Here is a 14,377-nt window from a genome sequence, read left to right as displayed (position 1 = left end):
TGATGCAGTGGTGTAGGGGGAGTGTTATCCGCCGTGTAGTTAACTCATATGGACGATTTGAGGTAAAGACTATGTATTGGTGTTGAGTTTGGTTGTCAATTAAGCAGGTGAGATTTGCAATTGAAGAGAAACGTGAAGATATTAATCCAAGGAGCAGCTTTGGTTTGTATTGATTCCTTTGATGCTTGATTATGATGAGTAGTGCTTTAAAGCCATTGATTATGTTGCTGATAAAGACTAAGCATTATGGATGGAACTAACAAGTTAGAAAGCAAAGATTGGTAATCTACATCAGACGTGGATCTTTTTGTTTTGGAGGTTCTTGTGCTATAAGCTTTGGGAGGATGAAAATCACTGTAGACCTCAAAGGGGGAAGGCGTTTCTGATAGTGGACTATGCCCAAACAGGTATAACTAAGCTCATCCTGCACTTAATGTTTTAACAGAGTTTTATCACTCAAGCAGGGGGAGATTGAGAAAGTTCCGTGAACAGATATTAGCACGATGATATAGGATTAAGGGAGAGTTTTTATATCATGATTACTGATGGGTATGCGTGCTTAACATGGAGAGCTTGAGCTGTAAAACTCAGTCAAAAAGGGAGAGATTGAAAGTGCAGATATTGTTGGAACAGGTGTGAAGCTGTTGGAACAGGTGTGAAGCTGTTGGAACGAAAGATCATAACGAGATTTAGTCTTTCATAATGTTATGTTACGGCCACGTTGGTCGTGGGCCATTGTTCAAGTTAAGCCCAATCTCTTGTAGAGACTTGAAGCGTGGCTTAAGTTGTCTAGGGTTTTTGGCACTTGATATAAATACCAAGAGACGGCAACATGAAGACTCGCGCGTCTAGGGTTTATCGAGAGAGGCACACATGTGTGTGTGACGTCGCCCCATCAACAAGATAGAGAGATCTTTTGATGGTTTTGTTGAGAAGCTATACTCGTCGGAAAAGACAATAGGAGTAGTAGTTTTCTTTCATTGTAATTCTAGAAAAGAGTGGTGGATACCATATAGCAATTGTAGGTTGCGGCCTTTTCTAGTGAATGGTTTCTGGACTTGGTCCCGGGGATGTAGGTTAACCGAACCCCGTTAACAAATCTCTTGTGTCTCATTTACTTTATGCACAAACGAACTCGCTACACTCTCTCATCATACAAACGTATAGAACTAGCACACTTAGCAATTTCGGCCATGAGATGACAGTAGATCAATCAACAAAGGAACAAGGCGGCAGACCAAGTCTATGGAGAACCAGAAACCAAACTTGTTCCGAGATAGTGCAATGGAGGAGTAAATGGTCTCTTGACTCGTCATGCATATTGCAAAGGCAGCATAGAGGACTAGTGTTTAGTCCCCAACTAGCAAGTCTTGACCTGACTGGAAGTCTATCCAGTGTTGCAATCCAGAAGGTGAAAGCCTGCTTAGGAACAGAGTTTTTAAACCACACTGCTGGATACCAATATTTCCTGTCTTGAGCGGGCCGAAAGAAGTTCCAGGTGTACTTAGTAGAGATATGTGATTTCTTCTGGTTTGCTAAACCCCAAGAGTAACAATCAGGACCCCTAGAGGGGCTGGGAGGAGTAGTCGCAAGTAACTGATTCCGGAGATCAATAACATTTACGTTCCTTGATCTTGCAGAGGGAAGAATCCAGCCGAAATCCCCACAAACATCTGCAACAGTAGATTGAAGAGGAATACCCAGGCGACACGGACCAGTATTACCAAAAATATCCCATAGAACTCCAAGAGGAGACCAATTATCAAACCAGAAACTTGCCTTTTGACCATCACCAAGATTGCAGCTCATTAGAGCTTTTGCCATTGGCCTCAAACCCAAAAGGAATTTACAAATCCAACTTACATTTGCATGTTCAACCACAGTCCAATAGCAACACTTCTGGTTCTATTCAAGGTAGCAATATCTGCTTCCCATTGTTCTAGCTACACCCATGATCATGTGATGTTATATGATCATTCTATCTTTCTCGTCCTTTGTTTCATAATTTTAGTCCTTGAATTTTCTTACAACTTTCCATAGAGTTCCAAGCTGCTTCTCGTATCCAAATAATTATGGTTTGTTTGCTTCGTAGTCGAATTTTTTCTTCGAATTATATTTAAATCCTTCATTATTTTTGTTTTTTTAGTTGTTTTCATCTTACGTTATATATGTTGTCAAGTAATTAAGTGACTAATTTAGACTTAAGATTGTGAAATTTATTCCCACTTACGTTACGACATTGTTAGTCTAAATTTCCACTAATTATATTATATTTCTATTCAATTTAAACCAATAAACTTTTATTCAAAAAGAGTTGAACAAACTCAAACAAACAAAGGCACAAAAAGTGCATATATATCATAATAAGTATTTTGTAGGTGGAGAAAACATAGAATAAAGTAGGTTGTTCTTAAAACAATTTAAACTTGAAATGACAAACATATTTACCATAATACCCTTAATATAATTAATCATGCAACCACCTCACCACGAGGTTGCAAGTAAACACGTAAACCGTTCTTCATGAAAAGCGTCAGCGACATCTTTTGTTCAACGCGGTTACCGGGAACCGGAAATACCCGGTAACGGAGGAGAACGGCTGAAGCCACCGACTTCATCTGAAGGTAAGCCAAGTCCTTTCCCAAGCAAGTCCTTGGTCCGGCGTTGAATGCTACGAACTTGTAACCATCTTTGGGAGTCTCGAACCGTTCACCGTCGGCTGTGAGCCACCGCTCTGGACGGAAATCGAGACAATCTTCTCCCCAAATCGTTTTCATACGTCCGATCGAGTAAATCGAATAGGTCACCGTCGAGCCTCTTGGCACGAAAGTCCCGTCAGGCAAAACGTCATCGTCTACGACGTACTTGAAATCCTGGTCATTTGGAACGTTGCTATACGTTATACATATATAGCTCTTTATTATGAATAAATGATAAGTAATATAATTCTGCTGAGTAATTTTGCGTCATATTTGCCAATTTTGTCTTTGGTAAAAAATAACTCAAATTAAGTAGCTAATTATGATCATAATTATAAGTTTGTAACAGTCATTTGATACTAGAGCCAGCAGCTAAGGGACTAAGAAAAAGAAATCTGTAATATTCAGCTTAAAAGGAAAAACTATGGAATTAATTAGTCAACTAGTCATAAAGATTTATTTCAGGAACTTCTATACAAGTTGATATATATGTTTAGACATAAATCAATATTTATACAATAACTAACTATTTCTTAATTTACGTTTTCTATGAAAATCTCGCCTAGCCATAAGCGTTATAGTTAATGTTTCCATGAATGAAATAATTAAAATTTGAGAAAAAAAAAAAAGATTTTAATTTTTCACCTGAGGCACAGAAGGATATAAACGCAGCGTTTCAGCCAAAGCAGCTTTGAGGTAAACGAGTCTATCTGCTTCGTCGAACTCTAACGGCTCCTCCGTCCATTTTTCCTGATCATCGCCACGTGTCTCCTTCAGAACCGTCGATAACTCGTTAACGATCTTCGTTTCCACCTCCCGGTTATTCATGACGAGCCAGAAGAACCAACTCAAGGCCACAGAAGAAGTGTCACGACCCGCGAGAACAAAGTTAAGCGCGATGCGCTGAAGAACATCTGTCGGAAGAACGTTACCGTTAACGTCACGTTTCTTCAAGAAGCGCGACAAAAGATCATCGGAGGGAGAGTTTTTCCGAGCGTCGATTGCATCGTTCATGTAAGTCTCAACGACTTCAAGACTCTTCTTGAGCTTATCCTCTGATCCAATCCCCATAGCTTTCTGAATTCGCCACAAGAAACCGGTGTAGAGAAGTCGCTTTAAGGTAGCCTCTGTCGCGGTGTCAAAAGCGACAGAGAAAGGATTATCCGGTAGGTCCAGAGAGAGCGTCTCCGGGTCTTTTCCAAAAGTCAGACCACAAATGTTGTCAAAAGTTAACCTCAAAAACAAATCTTGAAGATCAACCGGTTTGTTGTTTTTAACCGCCCGGTCTAATATAAGCCATAACCGGTTCTTGATAGTCCCATTAACCCACCGAGCCATGGCTTGTCGAAGAGTTCTAGTAGTGAACTCAAGCGCTGCAGTCTTACGTTGCATAAGCCACGTGTCACCGTCGCTGTTAAAGATTCCTTGTCCTAACAGGTCGTGGAAAGCAGCTCGCCACATCGGACCTTTCGGATAGTTGTCAAACCGTGTCTTAAGGATATGCTCGACGTTTTTTGGGTGACACGTCACGGTGTAAAACCCTTGCGTCCAGTGGCGGATCCAGGATTTTATTTTACCCAGATCAAAACATAATTAAAAAAATTATTTTTAATACAAAAAAAATCCAACAAAAAGTTCGTCCCAATAAAAAAAAAAGCATCCAACAAAAGGTTCATCCAAAAAAAAAAAACGTCTACAAAAGCATCCTACGATCCTTCAGGTCCTGAAATCTTTTCATTACAGTCTCATTTGTAATAGTCTCGAATACATCTTTCTCGACAAAACAAACTAAACAATCATTCAAAAACTCATCTCCAATCCGATTGCGTCGATGTGTTTTCACGATCTTCATTGCTGAAAAACATCTCTCAACAGTTGCAGTAGCAACATGCAAAATCAAAACCAACTTCAAAAGCCTATAAACCAAAGGACATGACAGATGTTTTCGTGTTTCCACCAACATTCGAGCAAGGTCTCCCAAATTCTTCAAAGTACAAAATCTTTCATCATGTCGGACATTATCAATGTAGATATCTAATTCTTGCTCCAGAGATATGAACTCCCCTGAACTAAAGTCATCTGGGTAGAACTTAGATAACCTCAATAACTTGGAGTGATCAAACTGAGAAAATGCATCAATGGGAGATAAAGAAGCAGCACAAATAAGCAATTCAGTGTTCACCTCATTAAAGCGGTCGTTAAATTCCTGAAGTTGCAAATCCAATACAGCATACAAACAATTGATCTTGTAGTGATGCATATTTGATACTCCTGTTCTTTTTCTTCGTCTCTTTGAGTCAATAAAATCTGCCTCCATCTCAATCTTTTCAATCTCATGTTTGTCACAAAACAAAGAAACTTTCATCATGAGAGAATTCCACCCATCATCCCTAAAATTCTGAAGTTGTCTCTTAGTTGATTTCACCAATGACATAGCATTTAAAATATCTTGATCTCTTCTTTGAAGCGCCATTGACAAGTTCTCTGTGAGTCCTAAAAGGTGTATCATCATTTGCAAATAAAACACAAAATCAAAACTATGAAAGTAGTTAAGGAGACCATGTGCTTGACGTCTTTTCAAGTCATCTACACCTTCATTCTCAATGTACTCGAGAACCTCGACGATACAAGAAAACAACTTAATCAGCCGTAATAGAGTGTTATAGTGAGAATTCCAACGAGTAGTCCCTGGTCTTTGAAGAGAGATCTCTTGATTCAACCCTGTTCCAGTACTGATTTCACCATTATTAATTTCTTCCTGAATCTTTTTTCTGTAACTCTCTCGGATCATATCTTTCCTTTTGCAAGAACCTCCCACCACATTCATCAACAGAGAAATCTGATCAAAAAAGTCTCCAACATTAAAATGTTTTTTTGCAAGTGCCACAACAACCAATTGAAGTTGATGAGCAAAGCAATGAACATAATATGCTGATGAGTTTTCCCTTAGAATTAATGATTTAAGCCCATTGAACTCGCCCTTCATATTACTCGCTCCGTCATACCCTTGTCCTCTTACCTTTTTAATGCTCAATCCATATTTAGCAAACAAACAATCAATAGCAGATTTCAAAGATGCTGCAGATGTCTCACTCACATGTGTAATACTCATGAATCTCTCTTTGACTATCCCACCTTTATCAACGAATCGAAACACTACTGCCATTTGTTCTTTATCGGAAACATCAGCTGATTCATCTACCAACAAACCGAAAACATCATGATCTATTTCTTCAATAATAGATTTGATAACTTCTTCTGCAAAACAATGCACAATATCTTTCTGGATCTTAGGAGAAGTCATTTGATTATTTCCAGGAGCATTATCTAAAATAACCTTACTCACTACTTCGTTCTGATCAGCTGTGTACTTCAGGAGTTCCAAAAAATTTCCTCTATTAGTAGACTTTTCAGACTCATCATGACCACGGAAAGGTAGTCCTTGTCGCAATAAGTATTTGGAAGCATCAACTGAAGCATTCAACCGAATTCGATACTCATTTCTTGTGATATCATCTTGTTTATGCAAAGCATGCTCAATAGACTGCCGTTGTTTCATTAAATTTTCACACTTCATAACAGCATTGTTGTGAAAACTATCAACACCTCCCACATGTTCTGAAAAACTCTTGAAATTGTTCCACCTAGAGAATCCTTCTGTGATAAATGCATCACTTCTTACGTTTTTACCAGAATTATCTCTGAATAAGTAACAACACATGCAAAAAGCTTTATCTTTTTTTACACTATACTCTAACCAGTTTTTATACCGATCAAACCAAGCTGGATTAAAACGCCTCCATGTCTTTCCTATCAATGTTTGTTTAAAAATATGCCCACGAGGTTGACAAGGACCTCTAATCAAGTATCTTCGAATTACCTCATTTCTTTGATTAGGATGATAATCTGCTATTCTTTTTCGATCAGCAGGATCCCAAAATAAAGTAATATCATTTGGTTCACTGTGAGGTGGAGATGGTTCTATTGGGTTGTAATATCTTTTCATCGCTTCGTCTGAAAACAAATTACGATAAAAAAAATTGTCAACATTAAATAAATTATAATTATATGTCAAATGAATTATGACACTGGTAATTTTCTACGACTAATAATTTTTCTCCAAAAGATTCATACCAATTTAGAACATTATATATTTGATTTTTTTTTGTCAAGTGTTGTTAGATAAATATATTTCTAAACAATTGAAACAACATTCTTCTCTAATGTTAATTAATTTCTTTTTTACCAAATCTTTAGACATGATCAAACAACGAAACAATGAAGAATCGTAATTATTCATACTAGTTTTCAATAAAGCTGATTTTAAATATAAAAGATAACAATATTACATATTTATAAGAAGAATTCTAATTCATTAATCATGATCATTAAAATTGGATCACAATTACAAATCGTTCATCTCTTAAACTTCATAGATTGTATTGTAATTCTAAGTATAATTAAAACTTGAATAAAAATTAATGATTACAATTGTACAAAAAGTCTATTTTTCTAAATTATGAACTTACTTGAGTAATCGACTTTGGAAGAGCACACCGGCACACCGGCACACCGGCACACGTGAAGAAGAAAACTGTAAAGTCACGTTCTCCTTAATTCAACTCAAATTGTTGGCAAAGTATAATAATTAGGTTAAAGATAAGGGCCAACTTTGTTTCTAAATTCTAATTTAAAGTAAATGAAATAAATTTAAGCCTTCTTTTATTATGGGCTATTGGGCTTTTTACGTAACAAAATTTGGGTGGGTCAAATTATTAAGGTTATGTCATTAAATCAAATTGAGCTGGATATTTGTATGCAAAACCTATATATATACTTAAGAAATTTTAAAAAATTGGGCAGGTCAACTGACCACCCATTAATACAAGTGGGTCCGCCCCTGCTTGCGTCTTGGCCACGAAAAAGGTATCACCATGGTGCATGTTTGATACGTACCACTAGGGATGTCAATTGGGCTATCCAAGTCCAAATGGGCCGGTCCAAATGGACAGTTCCGTTTATTTGGATACTGACGGTCTAAGCCCAAATAGGACCATGTCCAAATAAGGCCAGATCAAATAAGACAATGACCAACTAGACAGTCCATGGGGCCCAAATAATAAAATTTTCTATTTCCCGCCAAAACCGCAAAAACATATTTTCCCTCAAAATCGCAGAATTGCATTTTTTCGCTAAATCGTAAAATCACATTTTTCCGAAAAAAACTGTAAAAATATTTTTTGGAGTGAAAATGCCAGTGTAAATCCTAATTTTTAAAAAAATAAAGAAATTTTTTTTTCTCCAAATTAATAATCCTAATTTTTAAGGCTTATTGGACGGCCCATGTCCAGATAGGTTCGGCCCATTTGTTTGTAGACTAAATGGGCTTCTAGCCCATATGGACCGCTTCGAATTTGGGCAAATTTGGACGTGACCAAATCCGGACCATTATAATTTGGACTGGTCTTGCCCATGGTCACGAAGCCCATTTGCCCAGTTGCTCGGAGATTATCAGCGATCCAATCGTGAATTCGGCTCCGGTTTGCGATTAGATACGGTAAGCTTCCTACGAACGGTAAGACTTTGGGACCGGTTAGTCTTCGGGACAGGAAGTAGAACCAAAGAGCGTAGACTGATAGGGCGGCCACGGCGTAGCCGGTTAAGATAGGGTTTAGAGCTACCATTTTCCCGGTTTAGGCTTTTTGTTTTTGTTGTATGGAGAGATTGTTGAGAGACAATATATGATGAAGGAGAGGTATGTGCGTATATATATAAATGTAGAAATCATAGATATTTATAATATTGGCTATAGTAAGAAAGGTTATATTTTGTTTCAATTAGGAGTAAGTAGTTGGGAAAATTAAATTTTGGGTCGATAAGATAAGACTATTGCGAGTATAGTTTGGCATAATAGAACACGAAAGCTAATTAATTTTCCCGTTACAATTTAATTATAATTATTATTTTTTCTTTTGAAGCATCATAAATATGTTATGTAACATGCTTAGCTATATAAAAACGAGCTACTAAATGACAATATTTCGTGAAGACATTGATGAACTCGAATTTCAAGATCAAAAATTCCATAATCTTTGCAATGTATAACCGAAAATGAAATAAGCATTTCAAAAGTTTAATGTCTTTGTTTTTAAATAATCGTAGAAATTTAGTTATAGATATGAAATAAGCCTAGCAACGAGATCTTTCTTCGAGAATAAAGATTTGGTCAATGGCAGTTAGCCCATTCTAAGAAACTGGGTTTACTTGGAGTCGAACACTTAAAAGTTAAAACATAATTGTGACTAAAACATTTGGAAAACAATTAAATACACTACATATATAAAGTACAAATTAAACTACTATAACAGATGATATTGACAAAATTCTAAGAGAACGCAACGGAAAATATTACCAAAAATGGTAAAGATCATACATATGTGTTTGAATTCGGACGGTTACTATAGTCATTATGGTTCAAATTTTATTCTTTTTTATTCGTCGCCTTATACGCTTCATTGTTAGTAAATTAATTAGTAAGAGTTTCGGTCTCAACAAATCAGGTTATTTAGGCAACAAATTCAATAGATAAAACATATCAGCCAGTCCACAATGGCATACACTGATACACATCTCAAACATTTATTTACGATAAAGATGTAAGAAAAAGTAACTAATTATTTTCATTTTAAACAATTATATGATACAAAGATTATAATTGATTATGAATAATTTTACAAAAATTAGATTGAATAAGTTAAATTTATAACCTGTTACTATATTAATGATCAGTCACTTAAATAAAATTTAACAGATATAAATATAAAAAAAAACATTTAAAAAGGAAGAAGAAGCATATATGAAGCAAGTAACAACTAATTGATTATGAATATTTTTTTAAAAATCAGTTTTGACTTTTTGTTTTGTTGGGTGGCAAAGTGAATGCAAAAATTTAAGATAATTTTTCCAATAATTAGCTGCTGTGTCCAAGAAATATGTTTAGTCAAAATTTCAGATCACCCAATCTTAAAATTCATTAATTTCCTCCTTTCAAAAATTACACAGAGTACAGTAATAGAAAATTATAGTAGTAATAGAAAGCTTCTTCAAACATAAATTATGTGGAATCTAATAAAAAAAATTTCTTTGACAACAAAATTAAATACTCCGGTGGCTTCGGTGGCCTGAGCCTCTTTGACAAGAAATGAGATCAAAATTGTGTAATCTATGTGATCTGCATTTCTAGTCTAATTATTAATTCTTCGTACATTGATAATAAATATATGAAAAGTTTAATGTAACATACTTGATCAGACAAGATCTTTCATGGTTTTGGCATTTTTTGGACTTGATGGATTCCATCTTTCCATAGGAAAGTTGTATATTATTAACATAAATGGTCTCTGTATATATGTATACAAGTGGAACAATAATACAATTGCCAATAACATTGCGGAAAAAAAGGTAGCAAATACAACAACACATGCTCTGTTTTTTTTTTTTTTTGTCAATCAAATAATTAACTCCGTTGCCGGGACTAAGTCAACAACACATGCTCTGTTTGATACCAAGTAAAAGCTTTTTTTTTCTATACATACTAAGTCATCGATGGCCAGGACTCACCAGAAAAGTAGATAGATCCTTTTAGCTTTTTGATTCTGTAGACGTTAACTGGAGCTAGCTTGTGCTGGAAGCAAAGCAGCTCGTTTTCCGTTGATGAACACTGCAAGTTCCTCTGAGGGCACTACTCTATTTAACCATTTCTGCAACTCTTCATCTTCTACTTTCTCTTCATCTGAAACCAATCACATGTTTTCAAACAGAGTCAACTACTTGAGGAGCTATATAGATTATGAGACAAGGCCATCAACATGTGATTCTAGTGACCATATCATGCCATGTTGTGGTGATACCATTTGAATGAACCAGCCCATCTCAGAGATTATAAGCCAAAACTAGCTGTTGTTTAGAAAACTGGTCTTATGTTTTGTTTGAGTAAATATGGTATCAGTATCCAGATGTGTAATGTGTTACCTTCCAGTTGAGCACCGAGCCCTTCTAATACATCTGGATTAGCGCGAACAACAGTCAACGCAACATCCAGAGCAGATTGCAACAAATTTGTCACCTCTCTTTGAACAAGATCAACTAGATGCCCCTGTGAATTCAGCATGACAGATTAAGTTTGCTTTCCATTTTGAACAAGACCAACTAAAAGTTTAGGCAGAATAAAGTTACCTGATCTCTTCCCCATGGTGATCCCCCAGAGTCATCAATCCCACCAGCAGAAAGCGTAGCCACAGAGACGGGTCCGATTTTCTGGTTAAGACCATATTCAGCTACTGCCTTATAAGCCATGTCGGTTGCTCTCCTGATATCATCAAGTGCACCTGTTGATATACGCCCCGAGTAAACAACCTCTTCAGCTGCACGACCTCCAAGAAGTGTTACCAAGAGGCCATGTAGTTCATCAATGAAAAGCAAATATCTGTCTTCATGTGTTGGAGGAATGTATGTAAAGCCCAATGGCCAATGCCCCTCCTGATCTTGGCAATATGCTTAATTTCTAAAAATACAACACGACTTCGCAGAGCATTAACGCATGTAAAAATGTGTATTCGGCCTATCCAAGAGGCAGCTCTCATTGTTTTACCTCAACACGGGACTGTTCAGGAAGAAGGACTTCCAACAGCTGTACCAACAACAGCATGCCCAGCTTCATGCCTTGCAACCACAGCTTTCTCACTACCTTTTAACCTTGCAGTTTTCTTCTCTATGCCCTGAAACAAACGATGCAATGTAAGGAAACATATTGTGATGAGCTGTTCAATAGACTCAGAAAGAAAAAGACAATACCGCTATAGATCGCTCGACAGCCTGAATGAAGTCAATTTTTTCAACAGTCATCTTGCTCTTCCTTCCCGCTAGTAAAGCAGCCTCATTAACTAGGTTCGCAAGGTCTGCCCTATAAAAACCAAACATGAAAGTTAACGAGATTATACAGCAAAAAGCAGGTAAGACACTTTCGGGTCATGAATAAAATACAAATTTTTACCCAGTAAAACCGGTTGTCATTGAGGCACTACTAGCTAGGTTGACATCATTTCCCAAAGGAAGCTCTTTCTTTGAAACATGCACTTTCAATATGGATTCTCTTCCAACTTTGTCAGGTGATTCCACCTGAAATTAAGTGTCAGATAGCTTTGATAAAGTATTACATTGCATGATCATTTAAAATAAGCAGAGCCAGATATTCTACTAACCGTAACAACACGATCAAATCTCCCAGGCCGACGCAGGGCGGGGTCTAAGACATCAGCTCGATTGGTAGCTCCAAGAACAATAACTGCTGAGCTACTGTCAAAACCATCCATCTCCTGTAAACCAGTTCCCAGCTTATAAATGGATTATGCAAAGATCTAGAAAACAACTCTGGCAGAAAAAGTGCATATGATTACAAACTTACAGTGAGCAACTGATTCAAAGTTTGCTCTCTTTCATCATTGCTGACCATTCTGAATTTACCATCACGGCTTTTCGCGACAGCATCTATCTGAAAAATGAAAGAAAAACAGATACATTTGTTAAGATTAACATCGATACAAAGTACAGCAGGTAATCAAACACTGATTTTGTATTCACACCTCATCTATAAATATAATTGACGGAGCCTCCTTCTTGGCCCGTGCAAAAAGATCCCTTACGCGTGAAGCACCCATGCCAACATACAGCTCTACAAACTCACTTGCAGAGCAACTTATGAAGGGGACATCAGATTCCCCAGCAACAGCTTTTGCAAGAAGGGTTTTCCCTGTTCCCGGGAGACCAACCTACCAAAAAGGGAAATAAAGCCATAAATTTTAAACACAGTAACCAAACATTGCGCATAAACTCTATCTAAGAAATGACCAAAGTGGTAACCACATTATTTAACTCACCAATAAAACACCACGAGGGGGACGAGCACCTAGACGGACATACCTATCAGGATTCTTGAGAAATTCCTGCAACAGTTAAGCCAAGTGTTAGAGAAATTAACAAGATCAAGAACAAATATGACTACAGCATCTATAAGGACAGATGAACCTACCACAATCTCTTCCAGCTCTTCCTTTGCTTCATCAACACCAGCAACATCTGCAAAAGTGATTGTTTCACCTTCACCAGAAACTTTCCCCCCACCAGGACCACCAGACTTGCGTGTCCTCAGTTGTCCCGTTGTACTCTGTGTATACCTCATAGCTTTTAAGAAAAGTGCACATGGCCTTAACTTAAACAACCACATTACGGTATCATGAATGTGCAAACCTGGGAAAAGTTAACAGGAAATCGGTGGAGAAGCCCTGCAAGCACTGCAATGTAGAATAGAACTATCTGAAACAACAAAAACAAGAAAACAAGAAACCTTTTCACTTTTAGTGTTTCCCAAAGCCAACAAGCCATTCTAATTCACGGTCTTACCAATCCAGAGTTGAAAAAGCCACCAGAGCGCTTATCAGGCGACCCGAATTCCACATTATTCTCAAGCATTTTCTCGTACGGCGTTTTAATATCCCTCGGCCTTGTGGTGGAATATACAACCCTTTTAGTCGGAGCCACACTTCTAAGCATAGTCTCAGACGACTCAGAAAGCTTACTACCACTAGTTTCACTCTCTTGCAAATTCCCATCATCTTTCAACTTAAACAAAACATGAACACCATCTACCTCCACTTTCTGAACCTCATCATTGTTAACTTTACTCAAGAAATCACTATACGGTACACTCATAAACGTCGTCTGTGTGCGAGGCTCCGAACCCGGTAACGGGATTCCAGGTCGAAGCAATCGCACCACAAACATAACAATACCCAATTGTAGTAATAAAACACCAATCTCCTGCGCTTGAATAATCGGTTCCCACTGCCATTTCTTCCCTTTAGACCACCATAACCCATTCTTACCTTGCTTCCCTCCTTTCTGCTTCGACGAATTCGAATTCGTCTTTCCTTCTCCTTCACTTGAGCTAGCTTTCTGATCACCTTCTTGACAATTCACAATCGTTCTACTACTAGTACTCTTCTTCCTCGAAAACCCTTGCCAAAGATTGAACCTTTCATGGTTTATCGACCCTGTAACTGATTGAGGAAGTTGAATTGAATTGGAGACAAATCGATTCGGATTCTGACGAAAACCAAAAGACCGATCTCGGAAAAAGCTAGAAGCATGCAAATACAATAAACTACTAGTACTACAACAAGCTGAGAATCGAAACTTATCGTGAATCAATGGACATAGCAATTCGATTGAAGTCATTATTTTTCTTTCGAAACCCTAGAAATTGAGGAAATCAAAGGAAGACATTGAAACACATTTTTGGGTTTATCTAATCTTCTTTTTGGGTCACACTACAGAACGCGAGGTTTACTGGGAACAACGACTACGAATGTGAACCGTTAGATCGAAGAAAGAGAGTTATCTGCACCGTTGATTACGCCGGAGTTCGGTTTTGTAAGAAGATTATCTGGAAGGCGAGAATCCTGTGTGGCGAGATGTATAGAGAGCAATGGTGTTTGATGTGACGTGGACGAAAGGTAATGGTTGATGAGATCTCAGGTTTTCTTCCTGACCACAGGTTTTAAACGATGGATATGGGCCACGAATCTGGTTTTTGGCCTCATAGTCATAGGGCTCACAGAATG

The 14,377-nt window shown here is 37.4% G+C and overlaps 3 protein-coding genes across 3 annotated transcripts; all 3 read right to left on the bottom strand.

The window, feature by feature from the left end:
- Nucleotides 1-635: 635 nt before the first annotated feature.
- LOC110230373 lies at nucleotides 636-2,287 on the bottom strand. Its single transcript, XM_021033067.1, has one exon. The coding sequence runs from the start codon at nucleotides 1,822-1,824 to the stop codon at nucleotides 1,210-1,212; it is 615 nt and encodes a 204-aa protein (XP_020888726.1). The 5' UTR covers nucleotides 1,825-2,287; the 3' UTR covers nucleotides 636-1,209.
- A 43-nt stretch (nucleotides 2,288-2,330) lies between these two features.
- LOC9319613 (cytochrome P450 86A1) lies at nucleotides 2,331-4,242 on the bottom strand. Its single transcript, XM_021033066.1, has 3 exons — nucleotides 3,345-4,242; nucleotides 2,445-2,873; nucleotides 2,331-2,412 (listed from the first exon to the last, which is right to left on the bottom strand). Exons 1-2 carry the CDS (start codon nucleotides 4,158-4,160, stop codon nucleotides 2,472-2,474), a joined length of 1,218 nt encoding a protein of 405 aa, XP_020888725.1. The 5' UTR covers nucleotides 4,161-4,242; the 3' UTR covers nucleotides 2,331-2,412; nucleotides 2,445-2,471.
- A 6,117-nt stretch (nucleotides 4,243-10,359) lies between these two features.
- LOC9321733 (ATP-dependent zinc metalloprotease FTSH 9, chloroplastic) lies at nucleotides 10,360-14,064 on the bottom strand. Its single transcript, XM_021032314.1, is given in 15 exon segments — nucleotides 10,360-10,491; nucleotides 10,731-10,854; nucleotides 10,935-11,228; nucleotides 11,230-11,262; nucleotides 11,350-11,376; nucleotides 11,378-11,476; nucleotides 11,553-11,661; nucleotides 11,752-11,876; nucleotides 11,960-12,073; nucleotides 12,163-12,249; nucleotides 12,341-12,526; nucleotides 12,635-12,700; nucleotides 12,787-12,921; nucleotides 13,005-13,070; nucleotides 13,158-14,064. Coding segments are annotated over 15 exon segments (2,427 nt in total). The 5' UTR covers nucleotides 13,992-14,064; the 3' UTR covers nucleotides 10,360-10,363.
- Between the last annotated feature and the right edge of the window lie 313 nt (nucleotides 14,065-14,377).

The sequence above is a fragment of the Arabidopsis lyrata genome, assembly GCF_000004255.2.
Source record: "Arabidopsis lyrata subsp. lyrata unplaced genomic scaffold ARALYscaffold_3, whole genome shotgun sequence".
In the NCBI taxonomy this organism is placed as follows: domain Eukaryota; kingdom Viridiplantae; phylum Streptophyta; class Magnoliopsida; order Brassicales; family Brassicaceae; genus Arabidopsis; species Arabidopsis lyrata.
This window is presented reverse-complemented; position numbering and strand designations above follow the sequence as displayed.

Bases quoted from the DNA above. Each gene is read 5' to 3' on its own strand.
- LOC110230373 (XM_021033067.1), bottom strand. From the start codon at position 1,824: ATGGCAAAAGCTCTAATGAGCTGCAATCTTGGTGATGGTCAAAAGGCA.
- LOC9319613 (XM_021033066.1), bottom strand. From the start codon at position 4,160: ATGTGGCGAGCTGCTTTCCACGACCTGTTAGGACAAGGAATCTTTAAC. The intron at 2,874-3,344 runs GTGAAAAATTAA...CCAAATGACCAG, and splicing joins TATATCCTTCTGTGCCTCAG to GATTTCAAGTACGTCGTAGA.